Source organism: Saccostrea cucullata, unplaced genomic scaffold (genome assembly GCF_032062105.1).
Source record: "Saccostrea cucullata isolate Sc308-1 unplaced genomic scaffold, CSIRO_AGI_Scuc_v1 ctg1725, whole genome shotgun sequence".
In the NCBI taxonomy this organism is placed as follows: Eukaryota; Metazoa; Mollusca; class Bivalvia; order Ostreida; family Ostreidae; genus Saccostrea; species Saccostrea cuccullata.
In genome coordinates this window covers 336,213-362,500 of record NW_026929188.1, presented here as the reverse complement: position 1 = coordinate 362,500, position 26,288 = coordinate 336,213, and the positions used below count along the sequence as shown (strand labels likewise).

The window sequence follows — 26,288 nt, the reverse complement described above, 5'->3', positions numbered from 1 at the left end:
CGAATTGATTGGTGTAAAAACCATAGAAATTGGATTGTCGATGATCAATGGAAAGATAATATTTTCTGATGTAAATGTTTGGAGGATAGCAGATGAAAGTGGAAGCCAGAGTGCTTAGGACTGTGTTTAGTGCGTAATGGCAGTGTCCGTATCATTGTCTCATTTTGGTGCTGTATTTCCTACTCTGGCATTGGTACCCTTACCCCCACTGATAGTAATTTAAACACAGAGAAGTATAAAACCATATGTTGGACAATTATTTACGGCAAAATAACAATAATGTATTAGAAAACATGTTTCAACTTTTTTTCTGTTAGATAGGTATAGTTCTTTTGTTTTCATTAGATTTTTTTTTGCATAGAAATGTCTACACATAGCCTTAACTCACTTGCTTAGTCCTTAAACATAATTTCTATCATTAATTCTTAAGTTAACAATTGTAAGTAAATAATGACTCACAGCATTAGCAGGAAAAGCCCTCAGCATCACAGGAGTAACTCCTTTGTACAGAGCAAAAATGCCTTCATTTCTTAGAAGATGTTTAAACACATCTCTTATACCATTAGGATATGTACCTGCTGGAGCTACAACAAAAATCTTTTATAAACAAGAGGCCCATGGGCCTTGAATTGCTCTTCTGAAAGAACGAATAACCTATCACTTTTGTTTGAAGCTTGGAGTTTCCTGTAAATTTAGATATAGCCTTGAAATTCCAAAAGTAAGTCATCATGACCCATATTTTGGTTAAAATGTACTGGAAACCCAAGATGAATCAATTGACAAAGTTTTATGATTTTAAGTTTGATGATTTTTAGTTCCAGATTTAGCTATATCTCTTAAAATTAGGCAGCGGAAACATACTTCTTGGTAAAATACTTAGAGACTCAAAAAGGTCACTGTGACCTACTTTTAGTACACATTCTGAGGACAAAAAATACCTCATTGACTGACACAATCTGGGGACTCCAAATGCATCAATTGACTACTTGTAAATTAATGATTCAAATCTAAATATTTACAGTCGCGGTGCTTTTCTTCTAAGCCAACTGTGAAATTGATTTGAATACCATTTTCTTGTATATTCACACGAAGAGATATACAAGGAGAAATGTGTGTTAACGTGATGTCACAATAAGGCTACAGCGACGTTAGTAAAAGTATCACAATATAGGGCAGTGAGAAATTCAAATATTGAGTAAATTTTTGGTGCTTCCAATTACATAAAACGTAAATATAAGGATTTTTTTAAAGTTTAGTGTGAATCATTGGTGTATGAATCACACAGACTTGCACGTAGGCATAATATTCATGAAGCGCTCATAGCCCTGAAAAGAGTACATTGATTGTCTATAAGCACTGGAGGGTGATGGAAGGTTTGAAAAAATATATATCGGAAATCCAGTCTTTGCATATTTGAGAATCTTGCCTTTTTTTATTCGATTTATATAAATGTACTCTGGCACGAGATATTTCACAAGTTCAATTGAATAACAGTTGTGAATTAATCATGAATTTTGCTTTTAAACAGCATATGTATGATACTTAGCATTTTGTTTAGAAATTGCTTTCTTTTGTACGTTTCATATTTATAAAGGTAATTTTCCATTAAATTTTAGAATGTATTTTTCAAAGCTGCTGTCAGAAAAAAACATAGGTAATCAAAGATTACGAAGCTCACCTCAACGAAAGTTATCAGTTTAAGTAATGCAAATCTCACATCATATTTTCTTAACAGTTTGTATTTATCCTGATAACAATATTCAAGCAAGTTCTGTCTAAATAGGTCTTAAAGTTCATTGGCCAATGACATGCATCATCCATGCAAGTCCGGTCTGGGTACAGTCTGATAGTTACTTGGGAATGGACCTGCTCCACAAAATTACACCTGGTCACTCATCTGGAAAATGTAGGTCAGATCTAGCATCCAATACAAATTTTGATTGTCCATCCTTAGATGCATCATCCTTGCAAGTTTGGTCCAGGTAGGGCTTATAATTTATTGGGAATAACCTGGTCAATCATCTTAAAAATGTAGGTCAAATACAGCATCCGACGCAAGTCTGGTAGTGTCCATCCCTAGATGCATCATCCATGCAAGTTTGGTTTGGGTAGGGCTTATAGTTACTTGGGAATGGACCTGCTCCTAAAATTTTAACCTGGTTACTCATCTGGAAAATGTAGGTCAGATCCAGCATCCAAAGCAAGTCTGGAAGTGTCCATCTCTAGATGCATCATCCATGCAAGTTTGGTTCCAGGTAGGGCTTGTAGTTACTTGGGAGTGGACCTGCTCCTAAAACTTTAGGACACTGACGCCGGGGGTATAGCATAAGCTCATCTCGTGAGCTAAAATAGTTTACCTACCTACTGACCCAACTTGAGAATTTAGGGTTGGGTTAGGGGAAACAAATATATTTTTAACTCCGGCCTTAGAAAATTGTGTCAACAGCCATCGTCCACTATGGAACGCCACAGCTGTCTTAAGGGTATAAAATATGCATCATGGTGTCAGTTCGATATAACATTAAGTCTACCCTTTATAACATTAAGTCCACTTTATATAATATGTAGTCCATTCTTTATATCATTAAGTCTACTTTATATATTATGTCGACCATTCTTTATATCATTAAGTCCACTTTATATAACATGTCGTCAATTCTTTATATCATTAGGTTCACTTTACATGTTATGTAGACTATTCTTTATGCATATATCATTAAGTCCACTTTATATAACATCGTCAAATCTTTATATCATTAAGTCCACTTTATGTAAAACGAGAAAATTTGGCGCATACGTATTTTAGCGCAAACGCAAGTGGGAATGCATTGGCACAAATAAATTTTAGCGCTTGCACTTGTCAGTAAAATATATAAATGTGATATTTTGTTGTTTTTTAAATCCACACCCGTATTTGACTTTTTGGTTAGTCAAGCACGGAAACACATTAGTACTCCGTTATATCAGTAAACATTCGTTACCTTTACCACAGTACGTGTTGATATCAGATGGACATGGTACAATGTTAAAATCTATTTTATTTCTATTTTCAATTAAAAGAAATGGAGTATGTACTCAATTGAATCACATTAAAACAATGCATGCATCAACAGAAAATTACTTAGATAAAACGGTAATCCTAATCAGGTACTGTCTGCAAGCTCAATCGCCATGCTTGATTGCATTGTTTACCTCAAGGCGATAGATGATTGACATGCCGAGAAGCCAAACTTTGAAGGTGCTAATGATAATAATCCAGTAACAACTACCGGGGTAACAATGGTTTAATTAAATTATAATTTGGCAGAACTTTCTGTCTTCCGAACATGTGCAGTGCTAGTGTGTATATAAAATCCAATGACCCTTCGACATTATGTAATCGCGCGTTCCGGTTTACATGTACTTATGTAAAAGCTTTGAACGCCACAAAAAATGATATTTAGAAATCCTTTAGCGCACAATAATTTTTAGCGCTCAATGGCTCTTGCGCCAAAGGCGCTAAAATTAGTAGTCACAAATATTCTCGTTTTACAGTATGTAGGCTAGTCTTTATATCTCTTTATATCTTTAAGTCTACTTTATATAATATGTCATCAATTCTTCATATCATTAAGTCCACTTTATATAACATGTCGTGAAATCTTTATATCATTAAGTCCACTTTATATAACATGTCGTGAAATCTTTATATCATTAAGTCCACTTTATATAATATGTCGTCAATTCTATATATCATTAAGTCTACTTTATATATTATGTTGTCTATTCTTTATATCATCAAGTTCACTTTATATAATATGTCGTGAATTATTCATATCATTAAGTCCACTTTATATAACAAGTCGTCAATTCTTTATATCATTAAGTCGTTTATATATTATGTAGTCTATGACTATATTCTTTATATCATTAAGTCTACTTATATATCACGTAATCTATTCTTTATATAATTAATTCCACTTTTATATATTAATATGTAAACACATAAGCTTTACTATGATGACAAAGCGATATACTACAAAGTCAGATGCATGCAGTCAAAAACTACCAGCCAGTGTAAGAAAATTCATCAAAGGACTGAGAGTACTTAGGCATAATAATGTCTTTATACTTACATGTACTTTTGACAATTGATAATTAATACTTAGACAATTAATATGACTTAATTACTTGATTATACAAATACTCGAAGGCACGTAAGGTTTTACGTTTCTGGAAAATCATAAAAAAAGAACTTTTACCAGCTAAGACAACTATTAAAAAAAACCAATGTTGGGAATGCCTAGTTTACTTCACAGAGAATTTGTTTTCAGCTCTTTGACAGGTCTTTGGAAATGATATCTGACCTGTCTTAGTATTGAAAACTGAAGGTAAGCTATTACTCAGCTTACTTCACATTTACTAGTTACTGGTACAAAGGTGCCATATGACTATTATACAGTAAAACCCGGTTATAGCGAAGTCCTGGGGACCTGTGAATTTAATTCGCTATATCCGTAATTCATTATATCCGTTAAACAATATAAAATCAATCAATCAATCAGATTCCTGTCGAATACCAATCAAAAGCTCCCTTGTTCTTTCTGGAAAAATGGAATGGACATGAAAAGGAAAAGAGTTTCTATCAAAATATTTCCCCTTCAAGTATTTGTCTTATTAAGTAATTAACTGTTGCATTGATTCTTTAAGAATTGTCAAAAATTATTGTGCCTGAGTACTCTCAGTCCTTTGATGAATTTCTTAATAGTACATTGATTTGTCAGCATGGTATAGCTTCTGCACTACATAGAACATAAAGTGGGTTCATGATATAATGGATAGACAACATAATATATAAAGTGGACTTAATGATACAAAGACTAGCCTACATAATATTATATATTTATATATATAGATATATAAAGTGGACTAAATGGTATGAAGAATAGTCTACATAACGTATTAAGTGGCCTTAGGCCACACCAATTTGTAAAATAGTTCTTCGGATTTTCAAAAATAAAAAGTGAGGCGAGCGAGCGAAATTTTTTTACAAATATTATTTTTTATTTTGGTTTTCAAAATTATGAAGCGAGCGAATATAATTATTATATATATATATTTTTTAATAAAGTGTGATTTCAAAGAGCATGGACCTAAAAAATAAAGATAGATGTCATTTGCATACCACATAAACTTATTATTCTTAACTTTTTTGGGATTTTTTTTATAGGTAAAAATGTGTCAAATTTCAAAGACTTTATTTTCATAAATGTAATGTTTTCAACCATCTTCTCTGCTTCCATTTCTATTGCTGTGTATGAAACAACTTTTTACCCATTGTTCTCAACTATAGTACACAGGGTTGTGTGATTAAAAAAATCAAGTACTAGCCCACAGGCTAGTGGCAGCTGCAAAGTTACTAGCCCAAATAAAGGGGCAAAAATTAAAATAAAACTAATGTTGAAAAAGAAATTAATTGCTGATAAAAGGATACTGAAGTCATTCTTTTTAAAGTCAAAGTTTAATTCTCAATATCAAATTCAGTCATGTTTAAATTATTATGAAATAAAATTAAAATGAACTTCTGCAATCAATAAATTATCTTCCCCTTTTCTGATCATTGCACTAGCTCATTTAGAATGAAATTAATTTTTGTTTTCATCTTAAATCATTCAACAAAAAAGAAATATATTTTATGTGAGTCACAAAACACTTATCTTTCAGTTGATTGAGTGATCGTAAGTAATTTAAAGATATAGCTGCATGTATTTACCATAATCGAAGGAATAGAGGAAATTCGGATTAGGAAAAAACGATCATTTTTGGAAGTAAATAAGCCAGGTAGTTCTGCAAAACGGATAAGATTATGAAGATTTATTGACAGTAGGAGTATTTTGTCTGGAAAATTTAAACTGGTTGGGGATTTTATGGCCAAAAACGAGTGAAAATACCGGTTGTGCTTTTCATGTATAGTGCGTGTGTAGTTATATTTTTTACTAGCCCGAGGGGCTACCTCCTTGTGGAAAACCACTAGCCCGACCCCCCAGAAAGGTAGCTCCGGGCATCTGGGGATGCTAATTGCACACCCCTGGTACATATGAACAGTTAAACAGGCATCGTGCAAAACTTCACAAACTGCTTCAATCTCACTATAAATCCCGCGCATCTGTCATACAAGTTTCAAAGTCTGGTGTGTTTGGTGTAAAAAGTCGAGAAAAAAATTTGTAGTCGGATTTTTTTGGACGCGCGCGCGGAAATTTTTTTTTTAATATTATAATTTGTATTTGTAATAAATAGAAGCGGCGAATCCGACGAACTATATTAGAAATTGGTATGGCCTTAATGATATATAAAATCAACAAGATAATAGGGCTGTGTATTGAGCAAAAAATTTCGATAAGATACGATACAATTTTTTAAAAGCGATATGCGATATATTGGATTCTAAAACAAGTCCATCAAAAAAGGCTTATTAATCATTTAATGTATGGATTTCATAAAAAAAATTGTGTTTTATTACCCATTTCAAACACAAGATGAAACACACCCTTTAAGCTTGGTTTAATGGTGGCTTATAGGTCCTTAATGGTGGTTTAATGGTAGTCTTTAAGTCACCATTAAGTCACCATTAAGCGCCTTTAAGTAACATTTACACCACAATTAAGTTACCATTAAGCCATCTAAAACTCCTTAATGGGTGATTAAATGTAGCTTAATGGTAGCTTAATGGTGGCTTAATGGTGGCTTACAGGTCCTTAATGGTAACTTTTAGACCACCATTAAGTCACCATTAAGCCACCATTAAGCTAGACTTACAGGTGCTTAATGTCCAAACTCCATTAAGCCACCATTAAGCTACCATTAAGCCACCATTACGCAGTCGATATTACTGTTTTTATGGGTGAAAAATTAATATTATAGTGATTTGTCATCACAAATTATAAATGTCGAATTCACACATACCTTGATTTGGTAAAAATAAGTAAAAGAACGAAATTCAAAATTTAAAAAAAAAAAAAAAAACACCACACACTGGGCGCGAACTCATGACCCTTCGTGTAGATGGCAGTCATCTTAACCATTGGGCTGATTCCACTCTTGATTTCTAAAGGAAAATATTAAACATTTATTTTGCACAAAGTTTGTTTTGGACTTGTAAAAGTATTTATTTTGTTGAACGTCTCCAAAGTCTTGAATTGATTTATTAATCAAACTATAAACATTTTTATTTATGGATCTTTTTAAAAGGCTTATATCACATTAATATTTCTAAAACGTTGAGTTCGGCTTTTAAATTGTAATGAATTCGCTCTGTTATTTGAAGATTAATACATGTAAGCATTAAATCAAGATTGAAATTAAATTAATTATAGATAAAACACAAAAAAAATCTATCATCGGGAAAGACAGATGAATTTTTTTTTTAAATAATAAAATATTCTGCGGATATTAACGGATTTTGTGTCTAAGAGTTAGGCCTAGTGACAATCCTCGTTTACAAGTTACCTGGTTATTGTTTACAAAAACTTTTTTTCGAATATCATATTCAGTTAAAATTTTTTTTGTATCATAATGGGTATCAAAATAATTGTCATTTTACAATGAATCATAATTTTTAATTTGTTATATGCTTGCATTGAATTTAAATTTTGTCAAAATAATTGATCATCAAAATCTGCTAGTGTACGTTGTGTATGTATAGTTTCCTGTTAGTTGACCGGGGACAGTGAACACCTAATTAAACACCCAATTTTATGTTAACGCCCCCAAAATCTACCTGATTCAAGATCAATAATTTACCGCCTGTCAATCATATAAAAAACAATAGCTTCTGATTTGATTGACAGGTCAGCTACCTTGTGCTTCCTGATAATCTGAGTTTGCATGTTTTGAAAACAATTACCTGGTCACGAGTCAAACGCTTTCATGTACCCGCATAGAATACACGCGGGTTAGAAAACTCCAATATGTTTGAATTTTATTTCAAAATATGATTGAAAGTAGATTATTAAAACATTGACTAATAAAATATTTCTTTTCTATCTTGACTGCTGATTGTTACTTGTAAGTGTTATATCGTCCACGATACCTGTAGAAAAAAGACCGCGTCCACAGAAACCGGCTCTATATGCCGTAATTGGAAGTCCGACCATTTCAATTATTTTTTTAAGAAATGGGATATAAGAAAAATATTCAGCACTTTTAAACAGCATAGCATAGGTTTAAAAGATGTTTTATTTTGTACTATGGCTACAATCCGCACGATGTTGTACAAATATTGATGTCAGAATTAATGCTAGAATTTCCTCTAGCGGCTGTATATATACGTAATGAAAATGTGAAAATAATTAATAGTGATCGATTCTGAAAAGAAATCTTTCTAACAATAAAATTTTGTTAACACACGAAGAATAAAAAATATGGAATATTTTGGACAACATTGTTGGCCAGGAAAAAAAAAATTCCGATCGCGGTAAATGCATGTTCACATGCACGACGGATTACATATTAAAAGTAGATTTAATAATTTTTTTTTATTTCAATATTCAGACTTTTTTAATACAGTGATTTCTTTTATTGAAGATTAAAAAATATAAATATTATTGCTTTGTAGTTTTTACTCGTGATTTTCTTTTATGTAAGGAAACCATTTTCTAAAACAATATACATTATCTTATTTTTTTTCCTTTAAAAACATTACCATGATTACGATGAATGCGTTTAGTTTACAAATAAATTTTATATTAAAATAATTATTTTACGTAGTTTCACTCAAAACCAGACACAAAACACGTAATGTTGACCCTGATTACCAAACACAGACTTCCTGTGTAATGCTACGTATACACAGATTTTTGACATCTTGGGTATTGGGGGTCTCCAGGTAAATATCACCACTGTTACTTCAACCACTCCCCCTCCTCAAGTAACCGTACGGTAAAAAAATTGGGTCTTTAAGGTCTATTGTTTAACCAGTCGGTACTGTACACTGTTAATCTTACCCCGTTTCCCAATGTGTATAAATCTGGCCGGATGTCATGTTTAATCTGATCGGCTGTTCTTCTGAAAATCGATTTTGAAATAACAATGATTGAAGACTGACTAGATTTTGACAGATACTTACCGCTGCATTATAAAAAACATTAACGAATTAATTCAAATTATTCATGATGTAAAAGTCAAACTTTGAAAACTAAACATTTTTTAGTCAAACTGTGAAAACTTAACATTTTTTATACCTGTGGCCCCAGCCCGCCCACCCCCCCCCCCCCTTCCAAAAAAAAAAAGACGGATTTTTTTTTCTAATGAGAACATGACTTTATATTCCTGGGAATTATGTAGCAGAATATATTGTTTTTAACACATGAAATAAAAATACCATCTCTTTTTTTTTTTGTAAAGTAATATAATTATATTAATTTGGTGTTTATAAATAAAGATAATTTTAAGAACAGATTGATTTTCGGTAGTGAGAAATTAAGATATTTCACAGGGGGTTGGCCCCGGCGTGTAATAATATAATTATTTATTTTTTAAAACAAAAATCATATACACAAATAATAAAAACAACGTATGTAATAATTATTTATTTAAGAAAAAAATCATATGCGGTAATAAGATAAAATTTCTTTTTTATTGATACTGTAAATGATTAAAATAAAATATTAGAAACCGGGAGCAAGCCCCTGTTAGCTAACTTTATTCTCAGTGCCCGAGATTTTGCATGTTGACAGAAATGTTATTTAAAAATTACGATCGAGACAAAATTATAAATCACAAAAAAATAGATTTTGCGTAAATGACATTGAAATAACTTTTAAAAATAGATCAAAGATTCGACATAAAATGCGTAAAACGTAAAAGTTTAATGAGGTTTGACCATTAAGTCACCATTAAGCTCGGCTTAAAGGTGGCTTAATGGTAGCTTAATGAAGTTTGGACATTAAGCACCTGTAAGTTGCAGCTTAATGGTGGCTTAATGGAGTTAACTTCTTTAAGCACCATTAAGTCACCATTAAGCCACCATTAAGCAATTGCTTAAAGGTGGTCTTTCGTCTTGTGAAAGTTCTTTTCCCATAGTCAGTAAATAAAACACTTCCAATCGAAACTTTTAATGACTGTAAAATCAACATTTTAAAATAAAATTGTTATGCAATTTATAATAACTATAAAAACTGTGTTATTTCTTTAATAAATCTATAATTATTGATCAGTTTAATTCAAAAAAGTTAAATATAATCTTTGCTGATTGAAATTCCCATCTTTTTAGCAGAATTAGAAGAAAAACTGCTTGTCCGATACGTATTGGAAGTAATTTTTCAATACGATATCTTTCTTGAATATCGATACGTATCGATATATCGATATATTGATACAGCCCTACAACATAACATATAAAGTAGACTTAATGATATGAAGAATTGAGGATATATAATATAAAGAGGCCAGATATGAAGAATAGATGACATATTATATAAAGTGGACTTAATGATATGAAGAATTGACGACATGTTATATAAAGTGGACTTAATGATATAAGGATTAGACTTAATGTTATATCGAACTGACACCATCATGCATATTTTGTACCCTTAAGACAGCTGTGGCATTCCATATTCAAGTATTTGTCTTATTAAGTAATTAACTGTTGCATTGATTCTTTAAGAATTGTCAAAAATTATTGCACCTGAGTACTCTCAGTCCTTTGATGAATTTCTTAATAGTACATTGATTTGTCAGCATGCACTGCATAGAACATAAAGTGGGTTCATGATATAATGGATAGACAACATAATATATAAAGTGGACTTAATGATATAAAGACTAGCCTACATAATATATATTTATTTATATAGATATACACATGTATAAAGTGGATTTAATGGTATGAAGAATAGTCTACATAACGTATTAAGTGGCTTTAATGATATATAAAATCGACAACATAACATATAAAGTAGACTTTATGATATGAAGAATTGACGATATCTAATATAAAGTGGCCTTAATGATATGAAGAATAGACGACATATTATAAAAAGTGCACTTAATGATATGAAGAATTGACAACATGTTATATAAAGTGGACTTAATGATATGAACAATTGGCGACATGTTAATGATATGAAGAATTGACGACATGTTATAAAAAGTGGACTTAATGATATACTGAATTGTCGACATATTATAGAAAGTAGACTTAATGATATAAAGATTAGACTTAATGTTATATCGAACTGACACCATTATGCATATTTTGTACCCTTAAGACAGCTGTGGCGTTCCATCATGCATATTTTGTACCCTTAAGACAGCTGTGGCGTTCCATAGTCCGCTTTAATTTTTGGATATGTTGTGTTAAATGCTTTAAAAAAATCAAATATCTGAAAATCCCTGTGGGCGATGCATGTGCTCTATGTTTTTTGAAATAAAATTCATCTGAAAATTGATCTTTCAACACTTTCAGAAAATATGAGAAAATGCCCAGGTTCATGACATCACAATTAGCATTTAGGAGGTCATATGGGAAATACAATTTGTATGTTCTAACTACATGGAATTTCATAGATTTTAAGCATCAATTTTAATTTCTTACACAATTTTCATATTCTAGAAAAATAAATTAAAGGGCCAAATTTGTATTGAATCTGTATCTTGTTCTTTGAAGATTCCTCACCAATTAGAACATGAATTAAAGGAGCCGACTGGGTTTTAATGCAGGAAAACAACAATAAACAAGAGACCCAGGGGCCACATCGCTCACCTGAGCTCCGCTATGTAAAACTAAAAGCAAAAATCAGTTCAGTATTAAAAAATTTATATATTAAAGTGGGTTCCATTGGGATCATGATTTGAAGAATTTTGAATCTACACCACATGAGGATGCTTCCGTATAAGTATGACCAATCATGGCTTTTCTATTCTTGAGAAGAAGATTTTTAAAGATTTTCCCTATATATTCCTTTGTTAAACTTTGAACCCTGACCCCCCATCATGGCCCCATCCTATCCCTGGGGTCATGATTTGAACAAACTTGAATGTACACTACCTGAGGATGATTCCACATAAGTTCATCTTTCCTGGCCAAGTGGTTCTTGAGAAGAAGATTTTCAAAGATTTTTCCTATATATTTCTATGTAAAACTTTGATTCCCCATTGTGGCCCCGCCCTTCCCCTGGGAGTCAAGATTTGAACAATTTAGAATCTACACTACCCCAGGATGCTTCCACATAAGTTTCAGCTTTTCTGGCCCAGTGGTTCTTCAAAGATTTTTCCTATATATTTCTATGTAAAATTTTGATTCCCCATTGTGGCCTCGCCCTTCCCCCGGGAGTCAAGATTTGAACAATTTAGAATCTACACTATACTGTATAGGGGATTAATTTCACGGGTTGTAATTTTCACGTTTTTCTCTCATCTGACACGATCACGGTTTCTTGAATTCGCGGAAATGGCACATAATAAAAGTTACCTCCCTTGTCTATATCCGTTTATCCATACCATAGCTACATGTAAACAATATTAATAATCAGTGTTATGACTTTATTTCACGAACAACGGGGTAGGTTTAAATAAAATAATTAGATTTGATATGAAAAAAATGACGATTTATTAAAACAAGTGCAGTTATCAAAAGTCCTTGACTCTAAACATCAAATGTCTGTCCTACATGCTAATACAATGAGTGCGTGTACACCCTAAGATCTTCGATACAACGCAACGAAAAAGCACTGGACGGTAATAAATGTGTTAATGTTGGAAAAGGTCGACGAAATATCCTTCCACATCTTCAGTAAGTTCAATCGTTATTTGAATGATTTTTTAAAACCAAAATGTCGATAAAAACTCATATGCATGCATGATAATGCAGTAACAAATACACGTGGTAACATTAGTTATGCACGGATAATCAAAACCCAGAACCCACGTGTTTTGATTGATGAAACGTAGCGTTGGCTATTAAAACAGCTTGTTTAACAAATACGGGTTATTATCTGCTGAATTTAATTTAAGTTAAGCGTGATAATTAAAGTAATTGAATGACGAGTACTACTTGTAATTACCGGCCGAAATGACCATGTACTTCGCGTACATGTATGTAGCCCTATCGTTGTCCATTCTCAAATTTCCAAATAAAACCTGGAGATTATTGAAAATTTATTCAGTTTCTTGAATTCACGGATTTATTAACACCGTGAATATAGCAAATATTAACACCGTGAGTTATTTTCCCCCTATACAGTACCAGGTTGCTTCCACATAAGTTTCAGCTTTTCTGGCCAAGTGGTTCTTGAGAAGAAGATTCTGGCTCAGTGGTTCTTGAGAAGAAGATTTTCAAAGATTTTTCCTACATATTTCTATGTAAAACTTTGATTCTCCATTGTGGCCCCGCCCTTCCCATCGGGGTCATGATTTGAACAATTTAGAATCTACACTACCCCAGGATGCCTCCACATAAGTTTCAGCTTTTCTGGCCCAGTGGTTCTTGAGAAGAAGATTTTCAAAGATTTTTCCTATATATTTCTATGTAAAACTTTGATTCTCAATTGTGGCCCCGCCCTTCCCCCGGGGGTCATGATTTTAACAAATTAAAATCTACACTACCCAAGGATGCTTCCACATAAGATTCAGCTTTTCTGGCCCAGTGGTTCTTGAGAAGAAGATTTTTTAATGACCCCACCCTATTTTTGTCTTCTTGATTATCTCCCCTTGTGAGAGGACTTCCCTTACAGAAAAAACTAATAGAAACTTATAAGTGTTTTATAATCCACTTATTAGCAACTTATAAGTCACTTATAAATTTTGAAATTTACTTATAAGTGTACTATAAGTCAAAGTAAGTAAAGATGAGCTACATATCAGTGAATATTTCACTTATACCTCACTTATAAGTGAAGATCAGTATGGTATGAGCGAAGTATAAGTGTGGACTTAGAATTTTTACCCTATACTAGACTTCTCTCAAGGAGCATTATGGGTATTCAAGGTAGCCAATCAGAAAGTTTGTCTCTGCAGAGATCAGCAACAAGAATTTGAAACCAAGTTTGTGTCTGTGAAAGGATGTTGGAGATTTTAGATTTATTTTGAGTATGCCTTCACATCAGGTACAACAAGTAGGTTCTATTTACATCATCTCTCTATTTTAACTTCCTTTGCCTGAAATTTTGAATCAATTGACTCAGTTGCTTTCAGATTTCATAAATTTGAAGAAGCCTCAAGGTCATTAAATCTTGTTGCCTTTTTGTTCAACATTTTTGTTTGTAAACTGAATTAATATGGTAAGTTTGCATCATCAAAGAAATGTCATATGAAAGTGATTTTTTTCCATAAAATTTTTACTTGATTACTGTAGATCACTTAATTTTCGCGACACCTTATTTTCGCGAGATAGCCCTTGACTCTTTCTTAGCGAGACATAATTTTCACGAATTGTTGTTTTTCCTCTATATAATCGCAAGGAATACTTTTAAACGTGAGAATGAAATTTTCGCGAGCTCATTGTCTCGCGTAATTACGCGAAAATTAAGTTCTCGCAAATAAAACGTGATTTACAGTATTTCATCTAAAATGCAGATACATGTGTATATGTAAAAAAATAGCTTTGAACATATCATGCAACCCCTGCATGGTTGGAAGTTCTGTTCTAAATTAAGATCTTACAGGTAGTGTTGTACTTCACTTATAAGTCACTTATAGTCACTTATAAGTGACTAATACTTGATAAAGTATGAAGGGTTAATGCTTGACTTATAAGTCACTTATAGTCACTTATAAGTGACTATACTTGCATAAAGCATAAGTGGCTAATACTGGCTTATAAGTCACTTATAGGTCAAACAGCTCATTTGCATATAAAATCCTAATGAGTAACTTATTAGTCACTTATAAGTTAAATGTATCAGTGAAGTGTAAGTCCAGAATAAACAACTTATAAGTAAAAGAATAAATCACTTATAAGTCACTTATCAGAAATTTCTGTAAGGGTTGGCCCTTTATTTTAACAATTTAAATTTCCCTTTACCCAAGGATGCTTTGTACCAAGTTTAGTCAAAATTTGCCCAGTGGTTCTTGAGAAGCAGTTGAAAATGTGAAACGTTTACAGATGGACAGATAGACGGACGGACGACGGACAAAATGTGATCAGAAAAAGCTCACTTGAGCCGTCTGCTCAGGTGCGCTAAAAATGCCATTAATTTTTCACTAATTTATAATTATCTCCCCATGGAAGAGGGTGTGGCCCTTCATTTGAACAAACTTGAATCCCCTTCAACCAAGGATTTTTTGTGGCAAGTTTGGTTGAAATTGACCCAGTGGTTCTTGAGAAGAAGATGAAAATGTGAAAAGTTTACAATGACGACAGACAATGGACAAATTTGATCAGAAAAGCTCACTTGAGCCTTCAGCTCAGGTGAGCTAAAAAGCTCTTTAATTTTATAATATATGTAATTTACATTGCCTTCAGTGACCATGCCAAGTTTGGAGAAAATCTCCAGGTATTTTTAAGGGACCGTCAATGTACTATAGGATTAGGCCATTCCAAGTTTTTTCTCTGTTTAGCGTCCACTCACCTTTCAAACACCTACTAACCTATTCGCAAAAAAACACACAAGCCAAAACATAAAACACAAGATTAAAAGTCATAAAAATGAAGTCCTTCAAATGATTTATTCTAACTCAACTGATTTAATAGAAGAAATACCTATTCTTAAGCAAAAACAACGGATTAAATGCTTACAATACACCCAATATAACTTACTGTACAGAATTATTTTGAGAAATTTACAAAATTCAAAATTTTCGACTAAATTTATCAATTTCAGGACTCCTGTTGTTATGTGTTTTTTCTCATATGGGGTGTCAAAAACCAAGGCGCACGCAGCAATAAACATAGAAAAAACTTGGAATGGCCTTATACATGTATACAAGTACTTACCCTCCGTTCACACATAGACGCCGCTTCTACTACGATCAAATCGTGTCCAAAAGCATGGCCGATCGTGACAAATCGCAGGAGAAACGTCGTAGGGTCGTCATAAGTGTAGTATGATTGCAGTAGGGTCTTCATGCTTGGAGAGCTCTACGCTCTCACCACGCTTATTTTGAACATGTTCAAAACAAGCGTAGCGGTATCGTGGCCAACAAGAATCGGGGTGAAGTCGTAAAAAGAGCGTAGTAGAAGCGCCATAATCATACAAGCAGTGCGGAAGCATCGTAGAGAGATCTTCATGATCGTAGTAAAAGCGCCGTAAGAGCGTAGGAACTTACCAAGCACGCTCATACAACGCTCCCTCTACGTTCGTACTACGTTCTCACTACGATCTCTCTACGTTCCTGAAGATCCTATGAAGACCTACTATGACCTTACGCCGATCATATCACGACCTATCGGACAGGAGTTTGTTCTTATAGCGCTGATATTTGACCAATCATCATATGTAAACTACATATAAAGGGTGACACTATACTTGATGATCATTTACAATTGAGCATTTTTACATCTTGTTACAGTTATAATTGAAATTGCCCTTAAACCATGTAGTAAAGGCCCAAAACAAACTGCGGTCGCAAGATATGCATCATCGCTAAAATCGTACTACAAAAATCTGCGGTTGCAAGATATATGTACATCATCGCAAAAATCGTACTAGAAGCGTAATGCAAACGTTATATGATCGGCACAACCGTAGCGACATCACGGTACAGTCATCTAGGTCTGTGTAGCGTCGTAGTATGGTCTTCAATGTCGTAGTGGCAGCGTAGCGTAAACTCAGTAAACACGGTCGCTTGTCGGCAACGGTCTGCGTAACATCGTAGTAGAAGCGTGTTAGCAGAGCATTCGACGTAGGGACATCGTAGTACGGTCGTAATGAAGACCATAATTTGCCAAATTGCTCTATTTAGACGCTGATCGGCTGCGATCTGCCCCGATCCAAAAAAATTTCAGATCGTGGCTTGATCGGAATGATCGCCGTAGAGTCGCAGCTCTGTGTGAACGGGGGGTTAGGAGAGTGCCAATTTTACTCACTTTAAAGCAAATTATTAAGTACTACTATTTTATTATTTGATAATTTGCTAGTGATTTTTTTTGTTCAAATTACAATGAAAAACTGTATAATCTCTATTAACCACCCGGGGGCTTAGAAAATTGCAAAAGAAGGCCGTTCTTTGGTATTCATGTTATATACTTTATGTCATATGGTTTAAGTGGAAATTTTAGCGAGAGGCAAATTTAGTGAATTGTCCTTAAAGGCCGGGGGCGACCTAGATTTTTTGCCACCTGGTAAAATAGGCGAGGCTGCTGATAAGAACTGCACTGAGCTGAGTCAGCTTTGTTTACAAATAACCAACAGTGGGAATTCCATTTCATTTTGTGTGTAAATATAAATAAAGAAGTAAAATCTGCGTGTACTGCAAATCTCTAATTATTCAAGTTTAATTAAGTATACAACATTTACTTATTAACACATAAATGCAGTGTATAAACAGTTAAGATTTTGCAACAATTTCAAACTAATTACATGTAAATAATGGAGTTTGATTTAAAGTTCTTACAATTTGGGATATTTACACATGTCTCCTTCAAATAAAATCAATAACATCAGTTTCTTCTTTTAGCTTTGAAGACACTCTTCACATATCGTGTCCAAATATTTTTCCTAAATGAGAAAGTTAATTTTTTGTAGTTCTTTTTACCCTTAGCACTTCTTGGCATTCGGTGGTTTGGTCTCCAAACAGATGTAACGTTTTCATTTCATACGGCCAAATTGGATCTTGCTTGTAATAACAATGTTCTTTTGTCCTGGTAAACATTCATGACATTGTTGTTTCATAAAATGTATCATGACATAAAATGTGTTTTATAAACAATAGAATTTTTTACGACTCCTAGCAACAACTACACGGGTTAGAAATAACTTATATTTCATAGTTAGGATCCATTTATATATCAATTTGAGTGATTGTTCTTGTAATGTTCACCAATAGATGTGCTTGAAGTTTTGCCTTCATCACAGTTTCTAATGGCCCAGTGAAAGTGAGTGCATCCCACTTTGTCATCAAGTTGAGATGGCATATGCTGGCAGAAGATACTTTTTTCAAAGAGGACTTAACTGATTTGACTGCATGCCAGGTGTCATTTTGATTTGTAATACATTCCTCACGGATATATTTATTAATCGACAGATTCCTGTCATGAGTACCTTTCAAATGTTGGTATTTTTTTCCGTTCCGATTGCCGTTGTGACACTTGATCATCAGATTTTGTTATGTGTTGACATGATAAAACTTTGTGCGTAAATAGCCACTACACTGGAATCTTTGGCATTTTTGTTTGCATTATTTATACTTTATGTTCTTCATATGATGCCACTTCCTCCAGAGTTGCTGTGTAGATGGAGTCTTCATACTCCTTTTGAATGTGTTTTTTAGATTGATTAAAAAACTTTTGCCTATCCTGTTTTGATATTTTTCCATACCTGCTCCATCGGCAAATCTAGTGTAGTGTGATTTTAATAAAGAATTTGACACGGTTATTTACCAAATATTCATTATTGGGCAAATAAAGATTGACCACAGAAACGTTGCATACACCCCTCTTCCTCGCATTGAAATTTGGTTGAACACATGTCCTCTTTGTAGCACTTTCTTCATTTTTAAATTCCATGAACAATTTTGACCATGGTATTCTGCAAATTTCCACCAGTCTCCTCACAGATTCTTCAGCACACAAGAAGAGTTTTTGATTTACATCCTTTTTCTGAACTTTTATGTAAGGACTAGGAGCTGGAGATTTTTCTTGGGCAGACTGTGCAACATCACCTTGGATGTCGTGTTCCTCATTTCTTTTCTCACTCCAAAGAGAAAAGAGATATTCAATGACTTGTAGATTTCCAACATGTTTGTTCAGTTTGCCCTCTAATTCACTCCTTAGTTTTTGCAAATTTTCCAAAACACTGGTTTTCTTAATCTCCCGATAATTCAATTCTGAATTGGTGTTCTCTTTCGTTTTTTCGGTGGACTAGACATATTCACTTTCATTTGCTATCTTTGTTTTGAGGTTTTTGGTTTTTACAAATAAATGTACAAGATACTAATTCTTGGAATATACTATTATTCTTTATAAAGGGGCGTTGGTTTACAAACATGCATAATTTTTTTCTTTAACTCAACAAATGATGCTGAATTGCATATATGAACACTTTATAAAAAGCCTGTATTTTTTTTTTAACATTTAAAAAAAAAAACAACTTAATTTTTAGATATCTACATCCAAGAAGCTATGTATATGCAATCTTGACACCCCTCACATAAAAATGGTCAGACTTGACACCTAATCCTATCTGTAACACTTCCCCGCCAAAATCCTGATCTAGCATCTGACAATGACATAATCTGACCTTTCACTGCAGAGATGCAGAGGCACATTAGGGTTTCCTAATAAAGTTCTTTTTAAAATTTATCTATCTTAAAACATTTTAATTAAAAAATAATGATAATGAAGAGTATGTTAAACATTATAATACATTTGTGCAGCTCTATGCACACATATGTGGTTTGTTTCTCTTTCTGCATGTAAGTATTAAATGTATCCCGTATGGTCCTTTTGAAATGGTTGGGCTTTCCAGTGTTACATGTGTAAATGTGTAGCCATCTTGGCATTTGCTGAGTACAACATGGAGGAAACAGAAGAGAAATCTATTTTAGCTATTGAAGTAACAGAAACTCAGAGAGAAACAATACGCCATCTATTTGCACACCATGAGTGGGAATTCAATGAGGTTCCAATTGAAGACAATGTAAACCAGGTCCAGGAGGAGCAGAACAATGATGATGTTGCTGATTTTGTTATAAATCAGAACGATGAAGAAGAGGAATGTATCCATTGTCTATGCCGTCCATGCATAACATCGGAAACCAACCGACAAATGTGGTGGTTAGAGGATCCGGAGGCACCAAACAGAAGTAATTCTCAGAGGAGAAAGGACAAATACAAAAGATTCTGGACCATGTTGTTCCATAGAAATGTATGGAAGGATCCGAGATATATTCAGAGGAAAAGAAATGCCCTTCGACAGGATCCGCGGAGAAAAAATTACATTTATCACAGGAGGGACCTTATGCCAAAATGTGTTGTGACCGTTGTGAGACATTGGCTACCTAATCCCAATGATCAGCCATACATGGGACATATGTGGGAGTGATTAGGAACTCAAACCTGTGTTAAAATATTTCTTTTGACTTGTGAATATTTTATTTTCATATAATTAAGTGACTGGAATATACTTAAATATATTAGTTGAGCTATCTTATCGCTTGTTCACCTAAGGTTTGTATGAAAAAATATTAATACAGTAACTGTACATGTGTGTTTATTTTTCAAAACCTGTGTATTTACTATTCATTGACAAAATAAAATGTTTTTCAGTCATTTTTTCTCTATAAATTATAAAAATCACTAGTGAAAACTATTTATAGTACAGTAATACCACGCAGAGCATGTGCTGCAGCACATGGCTACAGCCACTTCCTGTGTAAACAAAACACTGGTTATCTCCGCCTACTTTGTCAATCACTGAGAAGAAATTCAAAATTAAGTGCAGCTTCATTTATTCCTAAATTACTCAAGATATAATTTTTTTTCAACTATGAAAGATGGACACTTTATTCACAATCAAGGTGGCTGCTTCCATGCCAAAAATTAGAATTTAATATGATCAAAAAAAGCATATTTTCTCAAAAATGCTTCTCAAATCTGAAAGCTGCATAGAAAGTTGAATTTCCCCAACATTTTTCGATTGGCTGCCTTTTATATCCGGGCCCCGGCCTTTAAAAACTGGTATTTTATTTTTAGCGAGATACAATTTAAGCAATTTTAAAATGTTCACTAAAGGTTTTTACAAATAAAACACAACTAGTTTTTAGCAATATTAAATTTTAGCTATCTCAGCACCCTCACTAATAATGCCAAAATTAAATCCTTGCTAAAAATTCTGCTTATATGGTATTTCAACTTCAAGAAATCTTTTGAAAAAAAATAATAAATTCAGACGACAACTAAAAGATTGTCTTACTTTCCTTTAAGTTAAGATAATCCACCCAAATTATGCTAAATGATTCATTTTTCAACCAAAAAATTCTTAGAGAATAGAAAAGGAGAACAAAGTTTGTAGGTATATATGCATCTTTCACTTTCAGAAATACATACTGATAAGGTCGTTCTAAAAATCTTTCACTTTCAGGAATACTTTTTGAATGAGTTATCCAATTATCCAGTTTCATTTTCACTTTCTTCAAAATATGGTGGACTTTTGATATGATTTTAATCACTGTACAGGGGGCCCTTACTTCCCCAACATTGAAAAAGGCCTAGGGGGCACTTACAGGGGGAGGGGTGGTTACCAGGGATTATACGGTATATGATGTGTAATATTACTACAGTGTACACAAAATTCTTGTTTCCATCAATTCTATGCAGAGACAGCATCTCAAAATGTCAAAAATTAACAAAATTTTCCTGTTTTTATGGAGTACTTCAACATATGCCAGAAACAGAGGATTTAATACATCCAAATAAAAAAGCGCCCTGCCACAGCATGATATGCCTGTCAAATATTGTCATCAACTGGTTGCTTGACAAATGTCCTCCCCCCTCTACACACACATATATCTTTAATATGGGACATGATGCTCTGAAATTTGTCACTTGATATTTTCAAAAAAAAAAAAAAAAAAAAAAAAAAATCATTATATTAAACAATATTAATTTAACTACTGTATACAGGGTTATTTTCGCCCCGTGTTATTTTCGCTCTTTCACATTTGGAAACAAGTTTGCCCCGTTTTAAATTCGCCCAGAAAGATTTTTGTTTAAGATATTATACTGTTTACTTTGAATTCGTACCGTTTTAAATTCGCCCACTTCCGACGAGGGCGAAAGGGGCGAAAATTAAACGGGGGCGAAAATTTCCCTGTATACAGTAATTAGTCTTCAAAAATTAAATTAGATTTAAAATTAGAGATAGAAGGCTGGCCATTAAATGACATATGTTATATAAACTGACCAGCAGTTCTTTTGTCTAATTTCCAAAGGATACAGATAAGAGCTGCTTGATCGGAGCAAATTTTGATCAGAAAAGCTCAGTTAAGCCTTCGGCTCAGGTGAGCTAAAAATATAAGAAGAAAAATTGAATACATGTACCATATTTATTATTTTAAATATGAAGACTACCATTAATTAAAATTTTCTTGATGTAATGAAGAGCAGTCATATCCTAATAAAATTCTGAAGTTTTCTGGTTAAGGGTAGTCTTGGGCAACGGTATTTACTATATATACTCCATATAAACTGAATGAGACATATTTATAATACATGTAAGAGGGAACTATTAACATGTCATTTAACATCAATACATGTATGTCATTTTTGTGTGATTTAGTTTTACACATGCATGTATAAACTAAGACTGAATGACAAAATTTTGGACTTTATAATATGTATCTAACTACCGGTAAGGTCTCTGTATCATGATACCTATCACTGAATGAAAAATTGTGATATACCGGTATACCGATAAATTTGCACTTCGCTAGGTTAAACAATGTCTCAGAAATCACGATTTGAGTAGGCAAAAATGCATATGTGGCATGGCTCTTATCTCATCATGCAATTACTACCAATCAAAGAAGAGGGGAAGTGCATAGTCCAAAGACTGTAAAATACTTCAACTCTGTATGAAGACTAATAAATCTGCATTGTATTCAATATACAAATAAATGTATTCTACATTGATACCCTTAAATATCTGACCTGTCTGTAACCGTGATTTCAGTACATCGGGTGCAATTGCAACCAACCAGTTAAACATTCCAGCAAATCCACCAGCTATTAGAGTCCTGCTAACACTTAATTCAGTCCGACTGAAAAAAAAGTCAAATTTTGAAATTTTTATTTAAAGTCAATGAAATACATGCATTTAAGCACTTTTTGTTAAACAACAATTCAGCAATCATTTTTCATTCCCGAAATATATGCAGAATAAATATTTTGGGGCCAACCCTTTAACTCCTAAATGGGGACATTTAGCACAAAATAAAAGGTTGCATATTGTTCACAACATTAATGTGAACATCTTTTGTTCAATAGAGAGGTTAAGTATTTGACAATGTATGTCTACTTGTACATGTAAACCTAGAAGTAATTTTACAAGTACACATAACTAACATCGTGTTCTGTTTAACAAACTGCATGTGTACCAGTACGTGTAAAACATCATTTCAACAAGTCACTTTACAATCCATTTGTATCAAATTATTCTATGACTTTAAATAAAAAGATTCATTGAATGTATGTAATGAATTCTCAACTTCATACCAAACACCGGCTGAAAAATTTATGTTCTGTAGTTTGAGTTTACAAAGCTACAAGCTATCACCTACATGTACTTATGAATCTACAAGTGGTGTACAACTTGTAGAATTGCGCGGTATGCAAAACTAATGACACACACATATATATATATATATATATATATATATATATATATATATATATATATAAATCCAAGAAAAATCACAGTGGTCGGTGATAAATATGAAAATTATTTTAAATAAATAAAAACACAGAGAACGAGTAAAACTTAAGCGCTTTCATTTCTTCTTCATGATGTTTTACAATACTCATGGTAACGTCTATTATGACGTCATAATAACTTAACGTTAACAAGTCTTTGATTGACGTCATATTTTTCCCGTACTTTCACAGAACAATGCATTAACAAAGCATACAATAACAAAGCAATAAATGTGACTCAGTAACATAATTTACATGTAAAGAAACAATTCTTTTACATTAAACTATTTAATTTAGGTTTGAAAGTCCTTATAAAATGTCTTTCTTTATCACGTCTTTCAATTGTGTTAGAGTTGTGCAGTTTATAAAATGGAAAGACAGTAAAAGTTCTATTTCCGCACACGTCTAAGTGTTCACTGACTTTGAGTTTGCGATATTGCGGTACGTTTATTTGTTGTTTGTGTACTCTGATCCTTTCCCGTAAGGCACTTCCCGTCTCGCCGATATATAGTTCCCCGCAACCGGAACATGTTATAACGTATATAACATTTCTAGTTTGACATGACATGTTATTATTAACAGTAAACTGCTTCCCGTTAAAGTTGAAACTTTGTCCTTGTCGTATGTATGGGCAGGTACCACAACGCGGATCCTGGCACTTGGTCACATGAAATTCTGTCGTTTCTTTAAAGGAGGACTTTGTGAGAATTCGTCTGAGGTTCTTCGGCTGCCTCCTACTGTTTATAAATTTCCGATTTTTAAATATTTTAGACATAGTTTCGTCGGTTTTCAAAACGTCGTTGAGTTGGTAAACAATCGGTGCAACGTTTGTATTCTGGGGATTATGGGTCGTTACTAAAGGCAAGATCCTGGAATCCGTCTTGTTTTGTTGCACAGGGTTGAGGAGGTCCTCTCTGTCTAAATCCATGGCTTTTTTAATAGCATTATCAATAATTTTTTCGGGATAACTTTGTTTCCGTAGATACTCTTTCAGTTCTTGTAGTCTTTGTATTTTGGTTGTTTCCTTATTTACGATGGTGCATATTCTCCTTGCTAAATTATAAGGGATGGCTCTTTTTGTATGCCGTGGATGGCACGAATTAAAATGAAGATACTGATGCGTGTCTGTTGGCTTGTAATAGATATCTGTCAAAATGACATCGTTTTCCTTAATTACCATGATGTCCAGAAATGGAATTCTATCTGTACTTTCCTCCGCTGTAAATCTTATATCAGGATTAAGTTCATTCAGTAATGTTTTAAAGGTAGACAATTCGTTGTTACTGTATTTCCAAACAATAAAACAGTCGTCCAGATATCTTTTCCAGTTGTTAGTAATATAAAGTTTCACCTCTTCGTTGAACTGCTCTTCCACTTTCTTATACATTTTTTCTTCTAAGTATCCTAATGTTAATGTGGCATATATACGGGCCATCTTTGTGCCCATAGCCGTTCCTTTTATTTGTTTAAAATATTTTCCATTAAACACGAATGTATTATTTGATAGTACTATTTCTGTTGCTTCTGATATAAAATCCTTTGTAAATCTGCCGTTAATTTTTTCGGGATTTTTACTTATCCAGTAATCCACGGCTTCTAGTCCTAGGGAACTTGATATATTGCTGTACAAGTTTATTACATCCAGTGTAACGAGTTTACTGTTATTTTCCACTTTCTCGGGTAAATGACGTAGAAAATCAAAGTCATCTCGTACATAACTTTTGACTCCAGAACATAACGGTTTTAGAAGAATGTCTAGTAGATGACTAAGTCTCTGTGTTGGTGCCGATGGCCCACCTACTATTGGTCGAAATGTGAGATCTTCTGGATAGGGACAGATTATGTATTCCGAGCACTGGGATTTGATAGCCTCTTTTATTTGTCTAGATTTATGAATCTTTGGTAGTCCATAAAAATTGCTTTCACTGTATTCATAATCCGTTAAGAAGTCTTCCTCTTTCTCTGTTAAACTTGATGTAGTTTTATGGCGTTTCAAAAGATTCTTAATTTTTTGCATTGTTTTTTTATCGTTGTTGTTTGGAATTTCTTCGTAGTACTCCGTATTCGATAGCATGTTCATTATATGAACTTTATAAAAATTTGAATCCATGATTACAATTGCGCCACCTTTGTCCCTAGTTCCAGTAGTAGTAGTAGTAGTAGGTGGGCCATCGGCACCAACACAGAGACTTAGTCATCTACTAGACATTCTTCTAAAACCGTTATGTTCTGGAGTCAAAAGTTATGTACGAGATGACTTTGATTTTCTACGTCATTTACCCGAGAAAGTGGAAAATAACAGTAAACTCGTTACACTGGATGTAATAAACTTGTACAGCAATATATCAAGTTCCCTAGGACTAGAAGCCGTGGATTACTGGATAAGTAAAAATCCCGAAAAAATTAACGGCAGATTTACAAAGGATTTTATATCAGAAGCAACAGAAATAGTACTATCAAATAATACATTCGTGTTTAATGGAAAACATTTTAAACAAATAAAAGGAACGGCTATGGGCACAAAGATGGCCCCTATATATGCCACATTAACATTAGGATACTTAGAAGAAAAAATGTACAGTGGGTCCCGTTTAAACTGATAGTCAGGTTGTCAGAATAGTTTTATCCGTATAGCTGAATATTGGAATAGCCGATTGCAATATTTGCCATACAAACGGCAGATCTACAGTACATAAGTAACAATTTCAACATGGTTGTATTACGTACCTGTACTTTCGTT

General features: G+C 33.3%; 1 protein-coding gene across 2 annotated transcripts in view; it reads right to left on the bottom strand.

Moving 5' to 3' along the window:
- LOC134280031 (mitochondrial carnitine/acylcarnitine carrier protein-like) overlaps positions 1–26,288 on the bottom strand; it is a 172,479-nt gene that overhangs the window by 7,564 nt on the left and 138,627 nt on the right. Inside the window, exons 7-8 of one of the 2 annotated variants that reach the window (XM_062762462.1) lie at positions 22,787–22,896; positions 460–584 (exon numbers count right to left, since the gene is read on the bottom strand). In XM_062762462.1, the coding sequence (XP_062618446.1) occupies positions 460–584; positions 22,787–22,896 (235 nt within the window). The remainder of the gene's footprint in view (positions 1–459; positions 585–22,786; positions 22,897–26,288) is intronic. The other variant, XM_062762463.1, reaches the window with a different exon arrangement.